A 25804-nucleotide genomic window follows, 5' to 3' on the forward strand; every position below is an offset into this window, starting at 1 on the left:
AGATATCGAAATTCACATTATAAAGTTTAGTTATAAATTTAATAATATAAAGTAATATATAAGATATTATATACCTTTATAATAACTCTTTTATTTAATAGAATTATTAAATTTTATATTGTTTAAATTATTAAAATAAATCGATTTTCTTTAAATTTATTAAGTATTATAATTATAGAGCTATTATATATTAAAGTTTAAATAAGTTAGAAAATTAAAAAAGTAATCTATTAAATAATATAGTTTATTTAATAATAAATGATATTATCAAAATTATTAATTTAAACTTACTTTTTAATAAAAGATTAAATATTATAATTATAAAGATAAAATAAATTAAAGTTTAATAAAGAAAGTTAATTAAATTAATAATTAATAAAGTAATATAATTGATTTAATAATAAACTATATTATATTTAATAAGAAAATACTATTTATTAAATAAAAGTTAAAATTTATTATTTTTATTATATATATTTAATTTATTAATATAATAATATTACTTTTAAAGCTTTTTTAAGAGTAATAGCTTAAAATAAAGATAAATTATAATTATATAATATTATAATTACTTATTTAAGCTTAATAGTTATAAAAGATCCTAATAAGCTACCGGCCCTTTCTATATATATTAGTAACTTTATAAAATATTTTTAATTATAATAAAGATAATTTATTTAATTATCTTACTTAGAGAGTGCTTTCCTAGTTATAAGTAAGTATAGAGACTAGAAATAATATCTACTTTAAAGGTAAGCTTACTAACTTTATAAGTATTAATTATAGTCTTTAGGATTTTTAAAATTAAATTATAGAAGTATAGAAGTATACTTTATACTTAATAGCTTAAATAAGTTTAAAAAGGTAATCTATAAATATATCTAACTATATACTAGTCTTATATTAGTAAAGATCCGGAATACCTATATTATATATTTTTAAAACATAAAAAAGGGATATACCTATTTATTAAAGATAAACCTCTTCTATAAACGCTAGTATTTATTTAATAAGCTGATATACCGCTTCCCGGGTTAGGAGCTACTCGTTATACCGCACGGTGCTATCCTTAAATTCTTCTCAGATATTATATTTTATAACGAAACTCTTGAGATCCCAGGAATTAATATAGACGACCAGGAGGTTTATAAGTTGGGCTCCGTCTAGCTTATGTATATTTACGACCTGGTAGTTAAAAGAAAGATGACAAGTACTGTTCAGACAATATACTTTATAGTGCTTAAGCATCTAGCGCCAGACTCATTAGTAGCAATGAACGAGTGTTATAAAGGAGTAGGGATAGTGAAAATCATATTTCCAGACATAAAGCAAATGGAGGACTGAAAAAATAAGGTACTGCACCCGTTTGTTACTAAGGAGAATGTGATAACACTTAAATTAGTGTTCGGGTTGTTAGTCGTGGTATTATTTTTCTCGTGTCAAAATATAATAACTTCAAAATGTTAGGCTCGTACTTGATCCACGCGCGATAGTTCTTCGGATTATATCTAAGCTCAAAGTCCTCTTCTCTTCTCGACATCCCGGAGATATGCCAAGATCCTCCTAGCAAGTATCTGCCTAGGTCCTTCTTGATCATCGTCACTCAACGCATGCGACGCACCCGGCACGACCCCGCTGTGTTCAACATCCCAGATAGGATACTTGCCTTTGTGTTCCAAGGCGTCCCTCCATCGCCGGAGATTACGCTCCTGGTCCACCCAAGCAGGCACCGACTGGTCCCTCCCCCGAAGGTGCCACCATCAGCTTGTACCGCAGCAGTCCGCGCCCTGCAACCGCACCAAAGGTGGCCGCGAGCTGCTCGTCAGATAGGTCGGAACTGAAGAGGTCATCCGGCCCCGGCTGCTGCGGGCTGTTTGGACTTGCAAGGCTCAGGAACCGCCGGGCGCCGACAGGCGTCTGGTTGCCGAGGCCGAGCCGAGACGTCAGAGCGATCGGAAGCACGGCGAACTGCGTCTCGCTGCCGGGAGACGCGAGGGCTTCGGTGGCCAGCTTGACCAGTGTGTCGTAGGCTTCGCGGCACTCGCCTGCGGTGTGGTCTCCGAGGCCGTCTTCTAGTACAGACTGAATGGCTTCTCGGTCAGAGACGGGCGCTTGCATGATGGCGCCGTCCAGCACGCAGCGGTTTTCATGGCAAAGCCCCGAGTCAAACCCTCGCAGGGGACCCGGATGAGGGTTGGGCCGGTGCAGGTAGTGCAAGATGCATTGGCTTCCGGTCGAGTGACCCATGAGGACAAGCTTACCGCCCTCCCCGAACCGACTTGCCTTGTAGTTCTGTATGTAGCGCAGGCATTGCGCGATCTCCTCCGTGTCCCGGTCTAGGTCTGAGAGGCCCCAGCCTTGGTAGGAAGAGGTGAGGACAAGGGTGAAGAAGGACCATGCGGTGGGCTGCAGGGCGCTTATGATGTCGGCGGTGTAGGACGTCGTGGCTAGGCCGTCACTCAGACCGCCGACGAAGAGAACACTATGCGGTTGAGAGGCCGCTTGGGAGGTGTACTCGAATGTGACAAGAGTTTCTGTCTGAAGATCGACAAGTCAAGGGTTGTCAGTTCAGTGGCGAAGAACATCCCCAATCGCTTGTTACATTAGGGTGACTTACATAGTGATGCAAAATGCCGGGTAGCCCCCTTTTGGCCCAGCTCATCGGGTTCATAGTAGAGAGGTATGAGAGGCGTATTCGAAGGTTGTCATCTGGTCTTAAGGAAACTTCCGTACTTGACGGGTCGTGCATGTTATCTAATACTGAACATCTCATGGGAAAGGCATATTCTTTCACTATTCACTATGGAAGAGAAATCCGGGACCATCTGGCACTCCCACTTGGGTCCCAGAGATGGCCAGACCTCCTAATCAGATTGATGTATCCACTCATGATCTTATCAGATGATCAGCCCCATACCTGCTCCACCACACTATACACGATACGGCGTGAAATACGGCGCCCGTTCATCTAGCTTCGGGGATCACGTAATGGAATGGGTAGCACGGCGGATCTGATAAGATATTTTTCGGTTCCCGGCCTCAAACATGTCCCAGCTGAACCTCATGGGGATCCAGCGGGTCGGTCCCGTCAGCACTATTGGGGGCTAGCCGCCCATTACTCGGCGGTTCTTCCCACTGGAGGTTTTCATTCTCATCTAGTGTCGTTTGATATCGTAAGTTGGCATCATAGTCGAGGCCCAAGTTATTAAGCGCAGCGGCTCTCCGGCAAAGGTTCCAGTTGTGTGTCCTTTCTGTTTCTTTGCTGCAGCTCATCCTTTGATTCCACCCTGCTTGAGCCATCTTGTAACATTTGCCATGGACAAGATCGAGGAAACCAGGCCGTCGCCTAACGGCTCGCAAGGTCCTGTTTCTACCGCCGACGACGAAAAGCCCGAACCGGAACTGCCATCTGAGGATGCTCAGCAGGGTGTTCACGATGTGGAAGCCGTGACTTTGAGTTGGTCACGAGGCACCCTCATTGCCGTGTTTTTAAAGTACGTTTCTTCCGCCGCGGCTCCAAGCTGGCAGCGTCATGCCAGGGACAGCAAGCTAATGTATCGCTCCTTGTATATTGCAGCATCTGGTGTCTCTACTTGACCAACGCATTCCAAAGCTCCATCCTGTCCAACCTCGTGGCGTATGCGACGAGCGACTTCGAGTCCCATTCTCTTATCAACGTCATTCAAGTCGTCGCTTCTGCCATGACGGCGGCTGTCTACGTCCCGCTCGCCAAGATTCTAGACATATGGGGGACGCGCCGAGGGTAAGGAGGACAGCCCTTCGAGACAGGTACATCTATACCAGGCTATGAATCATCTGCTGACCAGCCATAAACAGGCTTCGCCATCATGGCCGTCTTCGCGACTCTGGGTCTGGTCCTCATGGCCGTAAGCCACGATCTGCCCACATTCTGCGCTGCATATGTACGATTACCCCGATCCTGACACCAAGGTACATCTTTGGGCTATACAGCGAACTGAAAACTGACTGGCTCTGGCTGCCCAGGTCTTCTACACCCTCGGATTCGGTGGTATGACATACTGCGTCGACGTCATCACCGCCGACGCGTCCAAGCTGAGGAACCGGGGTCTTGCGTACGCCTTTACCTCGTCCCCCTACATCATCACGGCCTTTGCGGGCTCCAAGGCTTCCGAGGCCTTCTACAACGATGTCTCGTGGCGATGGGGCTTTGGCTGCTTCGCTATCGTCTTTCCCGTCGTCGCTGCTCCGCTATTCTTCATCCTCAAAACCAACCTGCGTAAGGCTAGGGCTCAGGGAAATGTCGTTAAGGCCTCTAGCCAACGGACTCTTGTACAGGCGATTTGGCACTATACTGTTGAATTTGACGGTAAGTTTCTTGAGATTATAGAAGGAAAGCACAAGGGCAAAACGGTTGGCTAACTCGAGACACTCAGCCCTTGGCGTGGTACTCTTCTCCGTTGGGCTCGTCGTCTTTCTCCTACCCTTTAACATCGCCGACGCTGCGCCCCAGGGTTGGAGGTCCGGCTACATCATCGCCATGCTCGTGGTGGGCTTCTCGATGCTGTTCGTCTTCGTCCTGTGGGAGACCTTCCTGGCGCCCGCGCCTATACTGAATATCGGCCTGATTAAGAACCGCACGGTTATCGGCGCCTGCCTGCTGGACGCCACGTACCAGATTTCGTACTACTGCTGGTCCAATTACTACCCGTCATTCCTGCAGGTGGTTAACGGCTTGAGCATCGCCGAAGCCGGGTACATCAGCCACACCTTTGACGTTGTATCAGGCGTGCTGCTGCTGATTGTTGGATACCTGATCCGCCGGACCGGCCGCTTTAAGTGGCTTCTTTACATCGCTGTGCCGTTATACATCTTAGCGCAGGGCCTAATGATTTACTTCCGGCGACCTAACCAGTCGGTCGGGTTCCTGGTTATGTGCCAGATCTTCATCTCTATCGGCGGCAGCGTCTTTATCATTATCGAGCAGCTGGCTATCCTAGCCACTGTGGACCACCAGCACGTCGCCGCTGTCCTGGCTTTGCTCAACGTCGTCGGTACCGTAGGCGGCGCTATGGGCGCGACTATCTCAGGAGCTATTTGGACTAACATCTTCCCCGGCGCGCTGGCCCGGTTCTTGCCGCCCGCGGATCTGGCGAGTCTTGATGCAATTTATGAGGACCTTCCGACCCAGCTGAGCTACGCCCTTGGGAGCGACACGCGTGTCGCAATTCAGGAGGCGTACGGATATACCCAGACCCGGATGCTCGCAGCGGGCACGGGGGTTATAGGATTGGCTTTGATCTGGATGTTGTTAATACGCAATATCGATCTCACCAAGGTGCCACAGGTCAAAGGGATGGTATTCTAAGGAGTACGTATGGGAGACTATTACGTGTCCATGGCTGGGTATACATTGATGTAACCAGTAGTTATTCTTGCTAAGCGTTCTTAGCTATTAGCGTAACGGGGGACTGCACTATTATACCATTGTATGTTGGGCAATCACTCCCACTAGGGATACTCTACGGGCCCTTATTTACCGAATGGCCAAATGAGCTGGACGCAGAATTGTAGGAATGCTACCGTGACTATCACTTGGCTTGGTCGTTCATTCCAAGTGCTTGCATGGCCGCCCGGTCCGAAACTGCTGCAGGAGCGCGCTGATGTGGTGATGCATAGTGGGGGGCTGCAGGTAATATGATATTGTAAACGTAACTATGACGACGCCATTTAAACTAGAAGATCACTCATTAGTTTAAGATAGAGAGCTGATCTTCTCTGCTTTCGGGATCTTCATTAACATAATTCATTTGTCGCACTCCTTGAGCAGCTAGCATGGTGTCCATAGAGATCTCCAACTTTAACCCGACAATCCCTAAAGAAGAGGTCGAACGGCTATGGCGTAAATTAAAAGACACGCGTCTGCCCGAGACGGCCGTTGTATCTAACGCCGGCGATAATTATGGGCTGCCTCTAGCTTGGGTTTATAAGCTCTTTACTAGATGGCGGGATAACTTCGACTAGGACGTAGCTTAATATTGTATTATAATAAGTTTATCTATATTCCCTAGATACGAATCCCAAAAATGGAATGAAACCTCTAGCTCCTTACAATCTTATAGTTGCTTAATCGAACTCAAGCCAGGACTAGCTACTCGCCTTGGTCTTGTTAACGTAAAGCAATTTATATGTATACATGGGAAATTATATAAAAGTGCACCGCCGGAGTATTATCCTGTAGTAGAGTTCGGTATCGTATTCACAGGCTCGGGGCCGTCTCCGCCGTCGTCGCCACCGCCTGCGCCTTCGGTTTCCCCATCGCTGCCTGCAGGCGGTGTTTCTTGCTCCGGCTTGTTGGGTTCCGGTTGGTTCGTCCCCGGTTGGTTCGTTTCCGGCTTGTTGGGGTCGGGCTGGTTTGTCCCTGGTTGGTTCGTCTCCGGCTTGGTGGGCTCAGGCTTCCCTGGCTCTGGCGTTTCTACCTCGGGGTCGTCGTTCTCAGGCTGGCTAGAGCCCGGAAGGTTGATATCGGGAAAGTTGATGTCGGGAAAGTTGACGTCAGGCAGGTTGATGGTTGGCATGTTGACGTTGGGAAGATTTGGATTAGGCTGGCCTCCTCCGGTTTGACCTTCTCCAGTCTCGCCCTCTCCAGTCTCACCGCCTCCGGTCTCTCCCTCTCCTGTCTCGCCCTCTCCGGTCTCGCCTTCCTCGGTTTGGCCCTCCTCGGTTTGGCCATTCTCGGGATCGGCTTGGCCTGTGGACTCAGGAGCTGCAGAAGACGTTGCGGACGCACTCGCGGTTGCAGAAAATGACATGGATTGGCTGAAGCTCTGTGTCGCAGACGACATACTAGCGCTTGAGCTTTGGGTTGCAGACGGCATGCCGGTTTGAATGGAAAGTTGAGCCTCGTCACCACTGTAGTTATTGATCGTGTCAGTGATCACCATCCGATAGAACAGAGAAATATCTCATTAGCTTTGCTCACCTTGCAGGGGGGTCTCCACGGGCCAGCTAGGGTAGACGTTCTCAGGCGTCCTCAGCTGCGGCTCCCAGACCCAGCCGCCGGGTCCGACGATCAGGGGGAGGGATGTCGAGGTGGGCTTGCCGTCGACAGTGAGGCTCATGACGGTGTTGGTGGCGAGGGGGCCCTGGAGCGTCGCAAACGCGGGGTTCTGCGTCGCCTTGAATACGCCTACCACGCCATCGCGGGTCATGGTGGTCATAGAGGGCTGGGCTGACTCGCCCTCAGCTGCAACTTGTCTCAAAGCCATCAAGTGAGGAGTGGGAGCCGGCCCCCTGTGGAACTGGTCTTTATACAGAGGTGTTGCGGTCGCACCGTACAGCATGGCAGCCAGGGGAGGGCGAATACGCCCTTCATCGTGTAAGGGAGATGCATTATGTGTGGCAGACAATACGAACTAATGAGTGTGGTGAAAGTTTGGAAAGTCTCTTCGCCTGCGATACAAAAGAATGTCGCTATACTCGTGGAAAACGTCTAACGTAGTTGACTGGAGCAAATCCCATTTAACCATTGTTAGGAGTACTGCGACTCAAATAAGAACCTAGTTTTCAAGCTCCCATCCAAGTTTCATTACACGATGGAGATCACCAGTCCATCACCCATGCCATTTGCATCGTGTAAGGATGCTTACCATCAACTTACTCCAGTGAAGGATGGAAATTAGGGACTGGGGCCATCTTTGTTCATATATCAGGGTCGGGGCTTTGTTTCCCATTTACTTGAGTTCCACCGGAGCAATTTCCAGAAGACGCTCCGTACTATTTTCAGCTCACGAGAGATCCTCGTTCAGAAGTCGTTCGTTCCGGGCAGGGATCCGAGGTTTTAAGGTGGCAACAGGTGAGGTATTATGTCATCAGGAACCGAGATATCTAACTGCAGGAGGCGATCCTAATTATGGAGAAAACCTGCTCCTTAGTCGGGGGCTGTTGCGGCGCTCACTCGATGTTGGTTCATTGTCGCGCAGCAAAGCCACGATTCCTGCTCGGAATAATCGTGAGTGGGTCACGTTGCATTGGCCTTGGCAATCAGCGAATGCAGAAATAGAGGGCCGAATTGCTTAAAGAGGTCAAGTGTAATCGGGCTCATCCTGCTTGGCACTCCCAAAATAGCTGCTCATCATTCCAGAACCACCGAGATGAAGACTCGACATTAGGATATGTACTATGCGGATTCCATTGCACGTCTGGGGCGATATGCTTCTTCCTTTTCTCCCGAAGCTGCCGTCGATTGCGACCGGGCCGAGTGTGGACATATGACATCTCGAATGAGCCCCCTCGCGAATGTGACAACCAACATCCAACCACATTGAATAAGGGGCGGTGTCATGAGGTTGAAACCCAACAGGTCAATGGATAGAAGACATACTTGTTATGTTGTATTTCCAGTGCTTCGTAGATGACCCGAGCAGGAGTTGGCGGGTGGCAAAAGGATCGCAGTTCTTCCGCTCTCTTGAGGTCGAAATAGCTACGTCCAACAAAGAGTAAAACGCTGATCTAGCTTTGGGCGGTTGACATACTATAAGAAACATTGTGTCAATTGAGGATGAGATTCCCATACTGGCATCATGTTCTTTGCATGCGTCTCTCCTTTCAATTACTATTCGTTTGTTTGATATTCTAGTGAGCTTTTGATTGAAATCCTTTTGGCCAAGAAGTGCCGTTTCACCCCCTTTCAGATGGAAAGATGAGATTTTCAATGATCTCAGTCCTCCTGCCTCTCGGCGCCATGGTTCCTATGGCTTTTGGCGACTCACAAATAGGCTCGGGTCTCAGTCTACTTGGGGCTCGTGCCGTAGCACCAAATCACCAGCCCGATAGTGTAACTCTCAAGGCGTACGAGAAGTCTGGCAACTGCTTCAGCTACGAAGGGACCGCCAACAGAGATAAAGAGCTTGCGCCTTGCAAGGTATATTGTGCGAAGACGAAGGGTAACGATGCAACTGGATACGGTGTAGGTCCTCCATCTGCCCCTTTTTGTGAGATGAGCCGTACTTCTGACACTTCCGTCTGCTACTCAGTGTCTCGGTCCGGGTGACGCGGCCGGTATACTGCACGACGACGACGGCAACGACTTCCGTCCTGGCAAATGCCAATGCGACTTCGAACTAGCCGAGATCATAACCGACATCGTCGCCAAGGGCCTGTCCCAGCTGGACTCGCTCCTCTGCCACATGCTGATCGAGACCTTCAAGACCATTGCCGACGTCGGCCTCATGTTCGTGCCGGGCGGGGCAGCAGTGAAGGGGGTCTCCACGACGCTGAAGTACGCCAAGTCGGCCTTCGAGAACGGCATGAGCGCTCTGAACTTCTTCGACGGCTGGGTGGGCGACGTCTGCGGGAACCCGCAGTGGGACTTCTCGCTTGAGGGCATGTTCATGGACGCCGTCAACGCCCCCGACTCCATGATGGGGTCCGACTTCAGCATCGGCTGTGTCCGCAAGTCCAAGTCCAAGTGCAAGAAGCGCGATCCCAAGCCCGACCCCAAGGGTAAAACGGACATTCACCGGGGCACGGGTGGCGGGAACAAGCCTGGAGATAACAAAGGCCCCAACAACAACAAGAACACGCAGCAGCCTGCTCAACCGACCAAGCCTACCACCATGCGAACCCAAACGAGGCCCATATCAACCAAGAAGAAATCTGATGATCACCCTGAGACCGATCAACCGCCACCCCCTCCACCCACCACAGCGAACGGCCCGAAGCGCACCAAGACGCAAGACAAGCCTAAAGATCCCAACCCAACCAAGTTCTGGCCAACCAAGTATAAATGCAAAGACAACCCGTAAGTCTTCAAGGCAACGAAACTCCCTGAGCCGAAAACCGAAAAACAAAATAAACCCCAGGGACTAACAACTTCGCAGGAACAAAGTGGCACCTGATACGATGAAATGCTTCTGTGAGAACAAGATTGGATTCACGTACACGAGGCCCGATTGGGCAGGGAAGAAGACTTGCGCGGAAATTGTTGACGTACCGAAGAGGTAGGCGTCTGTGGAATTCTGAACACGAGATATAACGAAGCTATGAGTGGGAAAATGAATCAAACTACCTTGACCAGCAAATGTGTATCATCCGAAACAGAACTAAAGGCGGGCCGAGTTTGACTTAGCCCACCAACAGCACAAGGCGTCATTGCTGCGAATCATGATAGTCTATTTTATTGTCACGTAGTTCTATCAATCACTCTACCAAACCACATTCACGGTGCTATATAGAATAGGAACGACATTGGAGTAAAGAGTGTATTAGATTTTAACGAACTAAAACCTCCACAGCTAAGACTCAATGTTGAATTGGTCTAGGGCGGGGGTTTGAAAACCAGATTACCAATCAAGCAGTGCAACTCATTGCATGGTACAACTTATGCTAGCCCAAAGTCCAGCTACCTTTGTTGCCGGTCTCGTCAATTGCCTCAATAGTTGACTCGGAGACCCCTCCTCCTATATGTTTGTTAGGTCACTTCAGCAAATGAAGATCCTAGGAAACGTACCAGTGATAGTCAACCCAATACTATCCGGGAAAGCTACTTCCTGAGAAGCCTTGAAGGTTCTTGGTGCCTGTTTACCATCTTTGTAATGGACAACAATCTTGGTGGATTTTCCGGTGAGTGGAGTTTTGTAGGGCCCATAAGGAATTTCCCTAGCGTGCTCAAATCCCAGGTCGATGTACGCAACGGCAGCGGACACCAGTGATTTGATGTAATTATCGGTAAAGATTACAGAAGACATTGTATAAATGCAGTATCGTGGGTCTGTGGAATAAATTGGTCTTTGTCGGGTATTCTTTGAGCTTTCAGAGGTCAGACCGAGCTAGGTATTTATATCCATTGTTTGTCAATTTCCTTGACTCACTATTATAGCTATGAAATGTCATCTTACAATGTTATGAAGAATGATCCTTGACAGGCTCCTTATGCCACTGTCTTGGAGTTTGCTCTCAACCTTTTCAAGTCACAACCTTCGTGATACAATCTCCTCCGCACTTATCAGACCAGTCTTACTGGCAGCAACGATCCCTGAAGAGTGTCTTCTGGTGGAGTGTCATTCACGTCCCTGGAAGTGTCGGCTATCGCAAGGATGTTGGATTCACTGCATCTATCCCGTAGTGTCAGTTACCGAATTTAATGATGTTCAATGTCATGGTGAGTTCAAATGCAGTCCGCAACGCTAATGGTCTTTCTTTGAGCCTAAGGCCTGAAGACCGGTGTGAATAGTGCCCACCTCTGCAGATTTGTCAGTGGTATACCGTAATTCTGCACACAGACCAGGTAATATGGTTCATCTTCACCTGTGGCATAGTTCATGTATGTCAGAGTGATGCTCTATTATTTAGTTTTAGCGGTCGTCCAACGAGAAGACTGGGCTTCACGAATTACAATGCATCATTGATGTCGTTCTTAATTCACTCGCCAGAATTGATACATCATCTGGAAGACATGATCTGCAGCAGGGAACTCGATCAAAGCCCGATCGTTTTTTATATGGTTAATTTGCTAGTATGGCAACAGACCAACATTCGATAGGCGGATACGTTATTATGATAAACGAATGTAGTAATTGCTAAGCTAGAGCTTCTCAAGAAAGCCGGTACTTTCTTTCTGTTTCTCAACAACCCCGCTGACCGCCCGAGAAACATGCAGCGTGCCTAAACGATTTGATCGCGATGGTCACCTAGAGATTGACATCATATCCGATGTAGATCTATAGAGCTTGTGTATGTATGCTGTATGATGGAAACATCATTATTTGCTTGTATCAAAACAACGTACAATGTCGATCCAGCAGAGATGCTTTATGTAAAGAAATCTTGTGGCGCAGTCAAAGCAATGCCCATGTAATGTTGGTGCCGTGAGCCCCTCCATTGTGTAACCTTCGAATTTCTTTCCCGTCTTTAAGGCTATGCTAAAACATTTGAACGGCCTCCGGACTTAGTAGACTCTTGAATGCAGTCAATAGCCATCTGATTCGTCAGCTTGATGAAAAGGCTGATATAAAGTTTAGAACAACAGTTGCATTGTACGATATTACCTAAACTTAACTCATCCAGTGATGTGTAGTGTAACCCCAGAGATGCATCAGTTGAATATCCAATAAAGCATATTACGTGGCCTTAAGTACATGGAAATATAGCTGCCTTTACATATACACTCTAGGTAGTATCGAGCTGACATAACACATATGATTCACACTGAAACCGCCCCCTCGAACAAGTACGCGTCGGCAGCCACACACACACACCAAGGTTTCTTAGTTATTATGTTTCGGATAAATCTTTACGTTGGCGATGAAAAATTCTGTAATTATCTTTGATGATATTGACTATTAGGTTCAAGTCCCCAAGGAACAGTCAGGGAAGGGTTTCTCAGGATCATGTGGAAGCTCATGTGCATCTCGCCTCTCCCTCTTTACCTTTTGAACTTCACTTGCGGTGAAGATCATCGGAGAGAGTACTGCACTATGGAAAACTGACTGCCATAGGTCCTGGAAGGCTACGGGCGACGGCAACTATTTGCCATTAAAGAAGCACGGTAACGGGGAAGAGCGCTATGTATGTACATATGTATTCGCAAATATATTCCATTCAGCTAGTCTATTCGCGTCTCTGAATTGGCTCTGCTTATGGGGTCGGGACTGCTCGATCCGCGCTAACAGGATCGTAGCCGGTACCACGTACGGGCCCTGACCGCACTGCCGCAGTAGATTCAAGGAAGAACCTCGGTACATGAGATGCTCGAATGTAGGAGGAAAGCCTGAGTGGCAAAAGCGGCGGGAGACGACTCGAACCGTAAACGCCAGAGCTGGGCTCGATACCACTCAGCAGAAGATGCTCGACTGGATGAGTGGCAGAGCCCGTTGGATTATCCGGCAGAAGATTACTCGGACTGCCGGAGCCCAACGAGAAGCCCAACCCCAAGAAAAATCATTGAAGGAAGGACTGCTCCAGGAAGTAGTGTTAATTATGCTGGATCTGTCACTGTTATTCTTCAATTTTCGTCAGCGTGGTTGCGGGTCATCCAAGCGCACGTGGTATCTCTGGTTCAGAGCCAAGCATCAAGTCGCTGTCGCGACAGACCATCTCTTGACCAGACGCTTTCGGACCGTAAGGAGTTGTTCGGGGAGATTGTCGGTCTGAAGACGGGCGGAACGCTTATCCTCGACCCGAGTGCAGCAATAAGTGTCGACAGCAAAGGTGACGGTTCTGAGCAGGAGTCGACACTGAATCGGTCGTGTTATATGGGAGGAGTAGGGCGAAGTTGTCGGAGGACGGAGGAACGAGAGTGGCTGGTTAGCCTTCGCAAAACCTACTCTATAATTAGCAAGTTCAAGGTGGCGCGCTAGGGCTGAGGAGTGAATCTGGTAAGACCACCGCCAGTGGGTAGGGTCGCCATGCTTTGTCACATAGCCCGCTCTCACTCAAGCACCACTGTTCAGCCTCTGCTTCTACCTGTCATAAACAAATCGATTGATAGCCAATGTAAGGTGCGCAGTACAACAGGCTTATGCAACAGGTCTCTGAGGCACTGAAAATAGCGGCTTGGACTCCGCCGAATGCAGCCCCTTCTGAGTTTTTCATATGTATCTAAGTGACGGACACTGAACATGGATTTTACATTACCGTCTGGCGTTAATAAATTATGTTTATGTACCGTTCAGTACCACGAGTTAGTCAGCCGTCACGCATTAAGACGGCGACTTTAGTCAGAAAACACGCATCACGGTGTGAACTGAAGGATCGACCGGATTTACCTCTGATTTGTTTTCGCGCTGAAACAACAGCATTTGCCAGCCGTCCGTTCTCACCATTGCCAAAACGCCCCAAAGTCAGCCCATTTTGTCCATGGCCAAGCCTGGTTCCCGCACCTTGGGATCGTAGTTCAAGGGGCGATCGGCACCTGGGCATTGAACGGGCTAATCTTCATCAGCGTCGTGGACGCCGTTCACGTCCTCCTGTACTTCGTCGCTAGCGCGGTTTCTTGCAAATTTATCATCGCGTACGAGCTGTCCGGGCTTCGAGGGGGAATGTGATTTGAAAGCGACCAGCCGCCGAGCAATAAGGGCATTGCTGGCAGACGTTTCGGGGCGGCGGCCAAGGCTCCACGATCACGATATCGTGAAGGGTAATGCATATCAAATTCTTATCGCCTAAGTCGACTGGCTGATTGATAAAGACTCAATATGTAAATGCAAGGCTACCGCTGATATAACTCATTAATAATCTGGGACTTATAAAACCTCTAATATAGCTACTCCTAATCCAAATGTTAGGCTCAAAACGAGGCTGGAGCAAGATTCTCCGAGAACCAGCCCACCAGGTGGTTGACGGTAGGATAGTTCCAAGTCAGAGTAGCCGGCAACTTGATACCGAAAGCCTTTTGCAGCTTCTGGCGCAACACTACGGTCATAACACTGTCCACACCAAAGTCCGAGAGCGGCTTGTTGACCTCGATATCCTCGATGTCGGGCATCATCAGCACGGAAGCGATGCACTCACGCAGCTTCAGCGCCAGGTTCACGCGGAGGTCCAAGCCGCCGGTGCCGCTAGGGGGCGTCGGCGGCGGCGAGAAGAGCATCGACCTGTCGAGCGGCTCGGCCTCCTTGTTGCCACTATTGTGATACGCAGCGGCCGCAGCGGAAGGCTTTCGGATGATGACGTCCTCAAACAGCGGGACGGGTACCGCCTCGCCCTCCTCGATGGGGTGCAGCCGGCTCACGACGGCGCCCTCTACGTCGTACTTGTTGACGTGCTCCCAGGCGCGGTACGCCTCGGCCGGCGAGATGGTCGTGACGCCCAGCGCCCGGAACTGCTGCTCGAGCGCCGCCAGGTCCTTGACCATGCCCAGGCCCTCCCACACCGTGTACTGGAACGCGACGGCGTTGTCGCCCGCGTTGCGCCGGAACGTCGTCAGCCCGTCCAGGAACGCGTTGGCCGACGCGTACGCCGCCTGGCCCTCCATGCCCACGAGCTGCCCGATGCTCGAGAACGACACGAAGAAGTCCAGCGTCCCGGGCGGGAACGCCTTGTGCAGGGCCACGGCGCCGTCCACCTTGGGGAGAAGACCTCGTTGTAGTCTTCCCTTGTTGTGTCCATGAGCATGCTACCGCCTGCCACACCAGCTGCGTGGATGACTCCAAGGACTGGTGGAAGCCCTAGATTATCAAGGGCAGTCAGGAGGATATCGGAAGCAGCCGGATCTGATACATCCAGCGGCACGGTAAGCACAGCCACGCCAAGCGATTCCAGGAGTCGAATCTTCTTGATGATGGTCGCCCACTTGTAATCGTCGGCCGCTACCAGCGTGTCCCAGTGCCTGCGCAGGGGTAGACGGCGGCGAGATACCAGGACGAAACGACGAGCCCCTTTCTTGGCCAAGAAGTCGCAAGTCTCGAGAGCCAGATCGCCGAGGCCGCCTGTAACGACATACGTACCTTCCGGCTTGGGCAGCAGGGTCTTCTTGACGAATGCATCGGGCTTGTGCAAGAAGTCGCGCGTGAACGGCCGCAACATAGGCCGTCTGGGCAGCCCATCCGTCATGTGCAGCACGTCCTGCCCCTTGACGTACTTGAGCGCCAGGAGCGGGAACCGGCCCTCGTCACGCGGATCGGTGTCGGTAAGCCCGCCCCAGAGGTCCGGATGCTCGGAGCCGATGATGCGCGCCAGCCCGTGCAGCGGGCCATGCGCCAGCCCCGTCGCGTCAAGCCGGCGCGGACGCCGCGCGTCACGACGAAGAGCCGGCAGTCCTTGGCGCGCGCCCGCGCGGCCGCCATGAACCGCACGACGGCCGTCGCTTCGCAGACGAGCGCCTGCGCGGCGGCGGGCACCTGGTCGACGCTCGCGACGTCGTCGACGGCGGGGACGAAGATGACGGTGCTGCCGCACCGGGCGAGCAGGGCCGCCGCCTCGTCGGCCCGGCGGCCCTCGAGCTGCGTCGCGGAGCTGAGGTGCAGCAGCTCCGTCGCTTCCGACCGCAGCTGGCTGACGTACCGGTCCGAGCCGGCCGCCACGAGCAGCACGCTGCCGAGCTCGCGCGGCGTCTCGGAGAACTTGGGCGGGATCCAGGCCATGCGGTGGACGAGGCCGTCGACGGTGCCGCTGACGCCCCGCGCGCCCTCGACTTCGGAGAATATCATCGACGAGATCCGGGCTAGCCTCGATCCGTCCACACCTAGTATATCGATGTTGGCCTTGGGGCCCTTGGCGTCGGAGGCACGCTCGATGTACAGATAGCCGATCTTGGGTAAGCCCTTGTCGGTGAAGATGTCGACGCGCTGGATCCCGGAAACGATCTTGAGTTTGATGTCGTCGAAGAAAATGGCGGAGCCGACTGAAGTCGCCGCGTCGAACATGGGAGCCAACGAGCCGGTCTGCTCCCAGCTCGATGGCTCCACCGATGGGTCCATGTCGACCTTGACCATCATCTCCTTGGAATTGCCGTAGTGTTCAACGACCTGCCACGGGAATGCGATGCCTTCAACACCAATCTTTTTAAGGAAGTCAAAAACAAAGTCGTTCGGCAGGATAGTGCCAATGCGCTTTTGCACGGACTGAATATCGACGGGTCCTTGTTCTACATTGTCATTTCCTCTCGTCAGGGTCCATTTCGCAGCACTGTGCGTGACCCATGACTGCTCCAGGTTATTCGCTTCCGTCCTCTCCGCGCTGGATGCGACGCGGATCTGGTCCCCTTGGACGATGACTTGCACGTCGCGGGTGTCGGGGCCCATAGAAACGGGAATACGAAGCTCCAAATCCGTCAGGACGGTGGCCCCCGTGGCGCGGTGGAAGGTGTTGATATACACACCCGCGGGGATGATCTCGGTGCCCTCGAGCGGGTGAAGGCCGGGATACGGCTTCGCCGCGTCGCTCAACTTCGTCGTGAAAATCGTCAGATCAGTGCCGGCTACATCGGTGCGTTGCCCTAGGATGGTGTGGGTTTCGACGTCGTGCGTCTGGTTGCTGGCGGGAGGGGAGGCCTCAACCTGCTGGTAGTAGGGTTTGTGAAGCCACGGGGCGAGGGGCACTTCCTGACACCACTTATTTCCAGTTCCAAACTGCTTCTTCCAGTCCACGTTCGCGCCGGCGGTGTATAGGCGCGCCACCGCGCTGCGAACACTGCTCAGGACCGGCTTGCCCCGCTTCATTGTGGCGGCGACCAGGAACTCGTCTTCGTTCAAGCCTCGCTCCGACATTATTTCCGCTAGCGAATGGAGCAGGATGGGATGTGACGAGATTTCCAGGAAGATTCGGTAGCCGTCGTCCAAGGCCGCATTGACGGCCGATTGGAGCATGACGGGGCCTACCATATTATTCTGCCAGTACTCGACCCCTCTCAAGGTTTCGGCGCGCGGGTCAGCGGCCGAGGTCGAGTATGCTCGTATAGCGGGCAAGCGAGGATGCAATGACCCTTTTAGCACATTGGCAAGAGGCGTCAAGTAGTCTTCCAACATGGGACTGTGGAAGGCGACGTCGGTGTTGACGCGGAACGTCTTGACTCCGCGAGCTTTGAGCTTGGACACGAACTCCTCCACACTTGACGCCGTTCCGCTGACGACGCAGCTGGAAGGGGAAGAGTCGATGGCCGCAACGACATCCTTTCTGCCTGCAAGCTCTTTGGTGACTTGCGCATAGGGCAATTGTACGAGAGCCATGGCGCCAGCGACCTTGGCGCGCAAGGCGGCATACAACTTGGCGCGTCGGGCGACTAGTAGTAACCCTTCCTCGACGTCGAGACAGCCTGCGACCACGGTAGCCGCCACTTCTCCAACCGAATGCCCGATCACGGCCTGGGGCTCTACGCCTTCCGAAACCAGCAGCCGGTGCAGGCCAACCTGTACGACGTATGTCAACACCTGTATTTGTGCGGTGTTACTCTCAAAGTCGCCGGTCTGCAGCGCCTTGAGCGCGGAGAAGCCAGCCTCCAACTGCACCAACGCGTCCAAGCTCCGAAGGAACTCCGTGAACACACTGCTCTTCAGCAACGATGTGCCCATTTCTTTCCACTGCGCCCCGTGGCCGGAGAATACCCAGACTACGTCGGTTGCACGATCTGTAGGAGATCCCAGAACCCGCCCCCCGACGGCAATGTGATCCTTTCCGTCGCAATCGTCCTCTGCGACAGCATTCATTGCCTCTATTGCCTCGCGGTGCGTCTCGACAACAACGGCGGCTCGGTGGGCCTGGTGGGCGCGACGCCGAGCCAGAGTATGCGCGATGTCACCTAAGCTATAATATTTATTGCTAGGATGACTGAACCATTGAGCCATCTGTTTGCACCGCGGAGCCAGTCTCTTTTGTTGCGATGCCGACACCGGTAGGATGATTGGTCCTCGGTCCTGGGCTCCTGTCAAAGGCGAAGAGGGGGTAGTGGTACTTAAAGATGGCGTCTGTTGGATCACTGCATGCGCAACCGTACCGCCATAGCCATAACAGCAAACTGCTGCAGTCCTGGGGCTGATCTGAGTATTGTTGTTATCTTTAGTGCCCGGCCACGCCATAGCATCTCGCACTACCTGCAGTCCAGAGCTGGGCCAGTGGATACGGCTGTTCAGCTTGTTGAGCCGGGCCTGGGGCGCGAGCCGGCCCTTGTTGACGGCGAGGACGGCCTTGACGAAGCCGATGGCGCCCGCGGCGGCCTCCAGATGGCCCACGTTGGGCTTGATGGAGCCGAGGTAGACGGGCGACGTCTGGTTCCGCCCGGCGCCGGCGCCGTACAGCGCCGCCAGCGCCGAGACCTCGGTGGGGTCGCCGAGCTTGGTCGACGTGGCGTGCGCCTCGACATAGTCGACGGCCGAGGGCGGCAGCCGCGCCGCGCCAGCGCCTGGCGGCCCACGAGCTCCTGCGCCCCGGCGTTGGGCGCCATGATGCCGTTGGTCTTGCCGTCCTGGGCGACGGCGCTGCCCTTGGCGACGGCGAGGATGCGGTCGCCGTCGGCGACGGCAGCCGCCAGGTTCTTGAGCACGATGACAGCGCCGCCCTCGCCGCGCGCGTAGCCGTCGGCGTCGTCGTCGAAGGACCGGCACACGCCCCCGGGCGACAGGGCGCCCGCCTTGCCCAGCATGCGCGTCAGCGCCGGGCTCAGCAGGACGTTGACGCCGCCGGCGAGGGCGACGGTGGACTCGCCGTCGAGGATGGCGCGCATGCCGAGGTGGATGGCGACGAGGCCCGAGGCGCAGGCGGCGTCGACGGCGGCGCTGGGGCCCATGAGGTTGAGGTGGTAGGAGATGCGGTTGGGGATGCCGTGGGCGGCGGTGCCGATGCCCATCCAGGGCTCGATGTTGGGCAGGTCCTCCATCAGCAGGCGCGAGTAGTCGTCCGAGTCGCAGCCCATGTACACGGCCGTGTCCGACTCGGCCAGGGCGTGCGGGTCGATGCCCGCGTCCTCGAGCGCCTCCCAGGCCAGCTCCAGCCCGAGCCGCTGGTGCGGGTCCATCTGGTTGGCCTCCTTGGGCGAGATGCCGAAGAAGGCGGCGTCGAAGTTCTCCAGGTCCTCGATGAAGTAGCCCCGCGAGATGGTCTGCTGCAGCTCTTTCTTGTTCCGCACGTCTCGGCGCAGCCACGGCTCCCACCGGTGCTGCGGTACCTCGCCCGAGGCGTCCTTCTTGTCCATCAGGAACTCCCAGAGCTTCTCCGGGGAGTTGAGGCCACCCGCCGTGCGGCATGACATGCCAACTATGGCAACGTCTCTGGTAGGGTCACATTGAAGGGAATTGTCTTCGTTGACCTCCACATACGAACTAGTTGAGGTCGAGGGGTGAAACCCTTCTCTCCCTTCACGGGAGACATGGGGTTCTCAGCAGCCATACTGTAAAATCATTGGCCCCGAGCGTCTCCAAGGTTTAAGTGCTCGAGCTGCGTTTCTCGTCAAGTCCTCCTTGGGGGATCGGCCGCTACTAGTTATAAGTCGCATTCGACACCGAATCCCTTACGTCGCCGATCATGCCGGTGAAATGTAACACAACGCCCGGTGTCTATCTCGCTTAGGTTGCCGCAATATACGTGAAGAAATTGTACGATCTCCACATGGTCGCTGTTTTCTAAGCATGTAAAGGGAATTATGTGCGTCGCCAGGAGCGGCTACGGTTAATGTCTTGCCTTGACGTACGTACATGTTTCCCTGCTTTCGGGACGAAACGTAACGCAAGGTCAGCCGACAACAACGCTATCTGGAAAATGCTCGCACAGCTCGGTGACGACCTTGCCGCTGGATACAGTAAGTAGTCCCAATCGAGGCGAGCCCCCACGAATAGTCGTGGGCCTGTTAGCCCCGGTGGAACGTCGGACGGCTAGGTGTAGGCTATACAATAGTAGGTCAGGGGCATGTCGTCGCTGTGAATGGCTCCCACACCTTATCGCCGTGCACTAACAGGCAACACCCCACTGACTCCGTGGCTCTCCCCGACTAGTTGAGCGTAGCGCGAGGGGTGCGGCCTTGGCCACGTCTGCGTGCGGCGACAGAGATCCCTCCTCGATGCAGCTCAGCTCGGCAAACCGGTATGCAGGATGAATACTGAGCAAACTATAATATATGGTCGCCGCCAAATCACACAAAGCCACGACAGTCGGCTGGACTATATACTGTGGGGCAAGGGTTCGTCGGTTTGCTCCTGGCTTGGCAGGAAGCCACATATAACACCATAGTCTAGACCTGGCCCCCTTGCTTTCCCCCTTGCGTTTCCCCTCGTTAACGATCATACGTTTTATCTGTCACTCAATAGTATTGGGTCAATTCCCTCTCACCGTTTCCAGTGCTCTGGTAGCCCACGCGAGTCAAGCGAACTTCCTTTTCCCCGTTGGTCTACTGGGTCCGCCAAAAACAGTAATTGGCTTTAGCAGTCGGGACCTCCTTTTACCCAATCGAGAAGCAGGGATGCTAAGCGTGACGCTAGCACGTGCGCTCTGCGTATCTGCGGAAATGACATGCGCTCAATTCGACATTTGACTGCGGAAGGGATAGCATCCGAGCAGGGATATACCTGGTTGGATGAAGATAGGACAGGCAGCTCGTGTGCCACCCTTGGAAGAATGTGCAACCGTCTTCTCTTTAGTAATATTTGGGATCTAACCATACATACCAATGTGACACTTGAGAGCCAGTATTCCGGTTCTCTCCAACGGTTTGGGGCACGTGGGGTGCGGCTGTCATCATGTGGCACAGACAGTATACACAGATGAGTCTATTTCAACCCCGTTATAGCGGGTCAAAGGACATAAAATCTCAAATATGAGCCAGCTCACACAATGGTAATGTCTAACTTACGCCCCTTCTCCAAAACCTCGTCGACGGTGAATTTCTTCACCTTCCCTTCAATTGACGCAATGGGAACTGTCTTGAACAGCCCAATTCTTCGGAATCTCGATGGGATGTGTGACTGGCGAGCTAGCATGAGAAAGGCAATATCCCCATACTGTGACCACAGTGCCAGAATCCGTACAGACCGGCCGACCGCTTCACGGGCGTCCTCGACGGTGTCGAACGACGCTTCCCTTCGGCCACCCTACAGATTGTGGCAGATCCGGTATCTCCAGGGTCAGCCAGTGCTGTCCGAACGTCGACCCAATGATCTCGCTCTTGTCCTTCTGCTTCACCAGCGCGTTGAAATACGTCCCGCATATCCTCAATTCGCCCGCCTTGACGCGCCCGAACCGATCCACCGTGGACTTGACGGTGGATACGCTCTTGACCTGCGCCAGCCCGGCCGACACCTCCGGCTTGTTGGCCCCTTCTAGATTCCATGCCTGGATGTGCTGGATTCGGCCTATGACCGAGGCCCAGGACCACGACGGCGCCACATACGTGTCGGGCCTGCGCGGCGGCGGTGATGTGGTCGACAGCCAGGCCAGATCCTGCAGCGCGCTGCTTCGCCGGATGCCCGCCATGTAGTCGTCGGCCGCGACCAGAGTGCTCGCTATTCCCGACAGCGCCGGCAGGCGATCAAAGTCCTTCGTGATGTTGAGGACGGTGTAGGTACGGACCAGCCGGAACCAGTGCTTCTCCATGTCCGGGAGCCGGAAGAGCGTCCGGTCGGGCACCTCCTGGGCGCTCACGTCCCCGCCCGTCAGCTGGCTCCAGTCGTACTGCATGTAGTCCTCGACCAGGTCGCACTCGCAGCTCGTGGCTTCTTCGCACTCCCAGACCATCTCGTCGGCCGCAAATTGGAGGACTCTGGACGACAATAGGCGCTCCTGGAAGCACCATGCGCGCGTCATCAGCGGCAGAGATGCCAGGCCAGACTCCGACAAGTCGTCGACGGCGCGGAGACAGTCGTGTTTCCGGTGCAACGTGGCACGGATAGTCACGTCATCCGATCCCCCTTGGGTGCCGCTCAGCGTGTGCGAGTACGTGTCGACCTGGCGACTCTTGAACAAGCCTTCCGAGCCATCTTTGGCGGCCGTTGCCGCGAGCGTCAGATACGCGTTTCGATAGATCGAGGCCATCATGGCCGACTCCTTCGCCCAGTCGTCGGCATCGTCCTGAACGATGCAAAGCGAGTCGATCCATATGTACCGAATTCCTAGGTTGCGGGTGGTTTGGATAGCCTCTTGGAACGTTTTGGGTAATGTTTCGAGCTTGATACAGTTGCTGTGTGCCTTGACACTTTTCTTCAACGTGGTAAGGATGGTGATTTTCCCCCAACAATGAGAGAGCGCAATGTACTCCGCGCGTTCGCCATTCGACTCATACAGGCGACAGTTTCCGTCTTCCGTGTTGACTTCGATCACTCGGGAGGGCAAGGTCGGCGTCTCACGTTGACATTTGGCGTGAGATTCGCGACACCGGCGGGTCCAGGTTGTTATCTGGTCAACACTGGACTGGCCGGAGGGCACTTCCTCGATGTCTCGGCGCACGGCCAAGTTGTCGAAAAAACCCCCTACTTTCAATGCGACAGACTGGGCATCCTCTCTATGCGAGACATAAAAAACGATTCCAGTCGGCGGCAGGTCCTCGTCCTTGTGAGAGATCTGAACGTAGGGTGACCCATCTTGAAAGTAGTTGGGGATAAGGTTGATTTTCCCTCGGGGGCCTTCCGGGGGATAAAAATGGCGAAGGCTTCCGGCCAAAATCTGACAGCTACTGCAGCCAGGTTCGGCATTCTCGATAAAAAACCTTCTGATTCGGGTGCCATAGCAGGCCGGACATTGATTCTCTTCAGCTTCCATTATCACAAGTGTTGAGAATTACAGAGCTATATCCCACCGACTGCTGTTAGGAGTCAGAGAAGTCCAGTCGCGATTCGGCTAGTTGAAGACTTACTACAACTGCCACTGACGTCGTGTAACACGGATGAGATAGGCGGCGGAGTACAACGTGTCGAGGGAAAGCCCGGTCAAGTGAAGAATGTGTTGAAAGTGGCCTGTTTCTGCCTGTCAGACAGCACAGCCCCGCAGATTCCACTTAATAGGAGGCACGTGATGTCAGCGTCTCATTAGTGCTGACTGGCCCTATGCGCTTGAGGCGAAGGAGCCAAGGGAGATCCGAATATACATATAAGAGGTCTATAGAGAGAAGTAACATACATGGTAGTTGACTGTAATAGCCTTTGATAGGATACGATACAAGCCCTCGGGGATTGGGGAACATACCCTTCAGTTGTGAAGTTGACACCTTTTCCAGAGGAGTATCCCCTCTTTGATTTTTCTTCTTGAAGACATGTCGAACTGTCGATCCAACAGAAGTCCTGGAGAGCTATTAGACAGGACTAATTGCCGTAATACAGGGGCTCGGATTTGCCACAGCCTGTCTTGCTGACTGATGGTCATTATCCAGCACCTCGTCCGCTGAACTAATAGAGATGCCCGAATGACTGAATAATTCCTCCGACAGGGGTTCACTCAGGTTGATATTATTGTCGATGGAGCGCTACCCTGGGTCTCTGGCAGCCAAAGCCTTTAATTTTCAACCGCGGCTCATGAACTACGCCGCAGGTGCATACCGTCGTCGCTTCTGTGCCTCCTGGAGTTGGTGAGCGCCGGTACGGATTTCGTGGTTGCGATTGCACACTGCGCCACATTTCAAGTGTCTATGGGGTGACACGAAAGGAATATAGGAGGAGCAAGTATGATAGGGGGAAGAAGAAGGAACATTGCACAAGCTCAACCTGTACTTAAGAGAGTTCGTGGTTAAAACTCAGCGGATTGCACCTACCAGACTAGGGTGGTGAAGTGAGCGCCGAAAGACTGTCAAACAAGCACGTGATACAGAAGGGGCCGGCGCTGCGGAAACTTCGGACCCGAAGAGCGGGTAGGGGCTTTCGCAAACTCTACGCGTATAGCATCGTGCCCAACTCTGTTCAACCAACTATCAACGAGAAACGCTCATATGCGACTATCAATATTAAACTGGCGTTCTTGCTCGTCTGTCGGGGGTGACTTTGAAGAGTTGTCGCCGCCGACTGGAGATTGGATGAATCCCTGTCTTGTTTGGGCACCGGGGACCGGGCCAGTTTCAATCCGAGGTTAGCCAGGTTTATCGGGCCCGCGGCGCCGAATAGAGTTTGCGACGTAACACTTTATTTGGACGGCTCGATAATCAGCCATTGACAGTGTCGCTTCAGCCAGTAAAGCACTGCGTTAATGTGATTGGCCGGCCACTCGTTCAGGGGTCGGCGTCCAGCCGTCCAGAACACCCGACACTCGCGAATAGCGTCAACTAATGCCGCACAGCCACGCGCAACCAAACTACTCTCGCACCTCATGAATGAATATGTGGTTCGTCAATACTGACATGCAAGGAGAGTTGCAAGTTAACGGTGGTGTCTTGCACTCATGGTCTTGGGTATATTTACCATGTCTAGTCCGGGGCTTCATTCATCATCTCAGTTCTCATCATCTTAATACTTGCTAAGAACAACACACTACATTCCATCCCAAACCATCACTTTTATTATTCAATCTTACACTATCCCGTTGACCTCTCATCATGACTGAGTACGCACCTCCTGCCGGCCCACCCCCTCCAACTGTCCCCGAAGGCTGGGCGTCTCGCTGGAACGAACAGTATCAAGCATGGTAAGTTGACTGATTCAAGTTTTGCTCGAAGCAAATCGGCTTACATGACCAACGCCAGGTTCTACGTCAACCTATTCACCAAGAAATCGCAGTGGGACAAGCCGACAGCCCCGGCGGAGGACCCCAACGCAGAGAAGCCGCCGGCCGGTCCACCTCCAGCTCCCGCCGAGAAGGCCGAGAAGAACGACGCCGCGGAGAAACCATCTGCGGAACGGGCGTTCGCGGAGCAAGCGCCCACGGTCAATCTAGCCAGCCGTCCGGGCGCCGCTCCCCCATCGCCGGCGGCATCCGCCGAAAAGGGGGCAGGTGCAGCTGAGTCGCAGGGTCCCGTCAAGGGTGGTTTCTTCAACAAGATCGTAGGGTCTTTCCAGGAGAAGACGAAGGGTGCTTTCCCCCAGCAGCAGCAGCAGCAATATTCCCAGGAGCGATCCGATTCATACGGAGCTCCAGCCCCACAATACCAGCAGCAGCCACCACAACAGCAGTACTATAGCTCTCCCCCGCCACAGCAACAGGGATACTATGGCGCGCCCCCGCCACAGCAGCAGCCGCAATACTACGCCCAACCGCCCCAGCAGGGAGGATACTACGGCGCCCCGCAATACCAGCAGGCTCCCGAGAAGAAGAAGGGAATGGGCACAATGGGGGGTGCGGCGCTCGGTGTAGGTGCCGGGCTTCTGGGTGGGGCTTTGATCTCCAGTGCCATCTCCAGCAGCAACGAGGAGGCTTTCGAGGAAGGAATGATGGCTGCTGAGGACGATGATTATTAGTTCAACCGGATCAGAATCAGGGCAGAGGAAGA

The 25804-nt window shown here is 52.9% G+C and overlaps 9 protein-coding genes across 9 annotated transcripts; 4 read left to right on the forward strand and 5 right to left on the reverse strand.

Annotated features, from left to right (window-relative positions):
* Positions 1–1701: 1701 nt before the first annotated feature.
* PG998_002723 (siderophore biosynthesis lipase/esterase) lies at positions 1702–2671 on the reverse strand (the record flags this gene model as incomplete). The annotated part of the gene is made up of 2 exons (XM_066869541.1): positions 1702–2538; positions 2618–2671. 2 exons carry the CDS (start codon positions 2669–2671, stop codon positions 1702–1704), a joined length of 891 nt encoding a protein of 296 aa, XP_066737956.1.
* A 644-nt stretch (positions 2672–3315) lies between these two features.
* On the forward strand, positions 3316–3767 carry PG998_002724 (major facilitator superfamily domain-containing protein; the record flags this gene model as incomplete). Its single annotated transcript, XM_066869542.1, has 2 exons — positions 3316–3494; positions 3578–3767. 2 exons carry the CDS (start codon positions 3316–3318, stop codon positions 3765–3767), a joined length of 369 nt encoding a protein of 122 aa, XP_066737957.1.
* An 81-nt stretch (positions 3768–3848) lies between these two features.
* PG998_002725 (uncharacterized protein) lies at positions 3849–5347 on the forward strand (the record flags this gene model as incomplete). The annotated part of the gene is made up of 3 exons (XM_066869543.1): positions 3849–3923; positions 4006–4348; positions 4416–5347. 3 exons carry the CDS (start codon positions 3849–3851, stop codon positions 5345–5347), a joined length of 1350 nt encoding a protein of 449 aa, XP_066737958.1.
* An 862-nt stretch (positions 5348–6209) lies between these two features.
* On the reverse strand, positions 6210–7322 carry PG998_002726 (uncharacterized protein; the record flags this gene model as incomplete). Its single annotated transcript, XM_066869544.1, has 2 exons — positions 6210–6745; positions 6962–7322. 2 exons carry the CDS (start codon positions 7320–7322, stop codon positions 6210–6212), a joined length of 897 nt encoding a protein of 298 aa, XP_066737959.1.
* Positions 7323–8722: 1400 nt separating this feature from the next.
* Positions 8723–9785, forward strand: PG998_002727 (uncharacterized protein; the record flags this gene model as incomplete). Its single annotated transcript, XM_066869545.1, has 2 exons — positions 8723–8947; positions 9015–9785. The coding sequence occupies 2 exons, from the start codon at positions 8723–8725 to the stop codon at positions 9783–9785; spliced, it is 996 nt and encodes a 331-aa protein (XP_066737960.1).
* Positions 9786–10365: 580 nt separating this feature from the next.
* Positions 10366–10727, reverse strand: PG998_002728 (uncharacterized protein; the record flags this gene model as incomplete). Its single annotated transcript, XM_066869546.1, has 2 exons — positions 10366–10439; positions 10490–10727. The coding sequence occupies 2 exons, from the start codon at positions 10725–10727 to the stop codon at positions 10366–10368; spliced, it is 312 nt and encodes a 103-aa protein (XP_066737961.1).
* Positions 10728–14266: 3539 nt separating this feature from the next.
* On the reverse strand, positions 14267–19660 carry PG998_002729 (uncharacterized protein; the record flags this gene model as incomplete). Its single annotated transcript, XM_066869547.1, has 4 exons — positions 14267–15043; positions 15109–15633; positions 15708–18767; positions 18827–19660. The coding sequence occupies 4 exons, from the start codon at positions 19658–19660 to the stop codon at positions 14267–14269; spliced, it is 5196 nt and encodes a 1731-aa protein (XP_066737962.1).
* A 1784-nt stretch (positions 19661–21444) lies between these two features.
* Positions 21445–23154, reverse strand: PG998_002730 (uncharacterized protein; the record flags this gene model as incomplete). Its single annotated transcript, XM_066869548.1, has 1 exon — positions 21445–23154. One exon carries the CDS (start codon positions 23152–23154, stop codon positions 21445–21447), a length of 1710 nt encoding a protein of 569 aa, XP_066737963.1.
* A 1759-nt stretch (positions 23155–24913) lies between these two features.
* On the forward strand, positions 24914–25772 carry PG998_002731 (uncharacterized protein; the record flags this gene model as incomplete). The annotated part of the gene is made up of 2 exons (XM_066869549.1): positions 24914–25002; positions 25061–25772. 2 exons carry the CDS (start codon positions 24914–24916, stop codon positions 25770–25772), a joined length of 801 nt encoding a protein of 266 aa, XP_066737964.1.
* Positions 25773–25804: the final 32 nt, after the last annotated feature.

Source organism: Apiospora kogelbergensis, assembly GCF_038363985.1.
Source record: "Apiospora kogelbergensis strain CBS 113332 chromosome Unknown utg000001l_segment0_segment0, whole genome shotgun sequence".
NCBI lineage: Eukaryota > Fungi > Ascomycota > Sordariomycetes > Amphisphaeriales > Apiosporaceae > Apiospora > Apiospora kogelbergensis.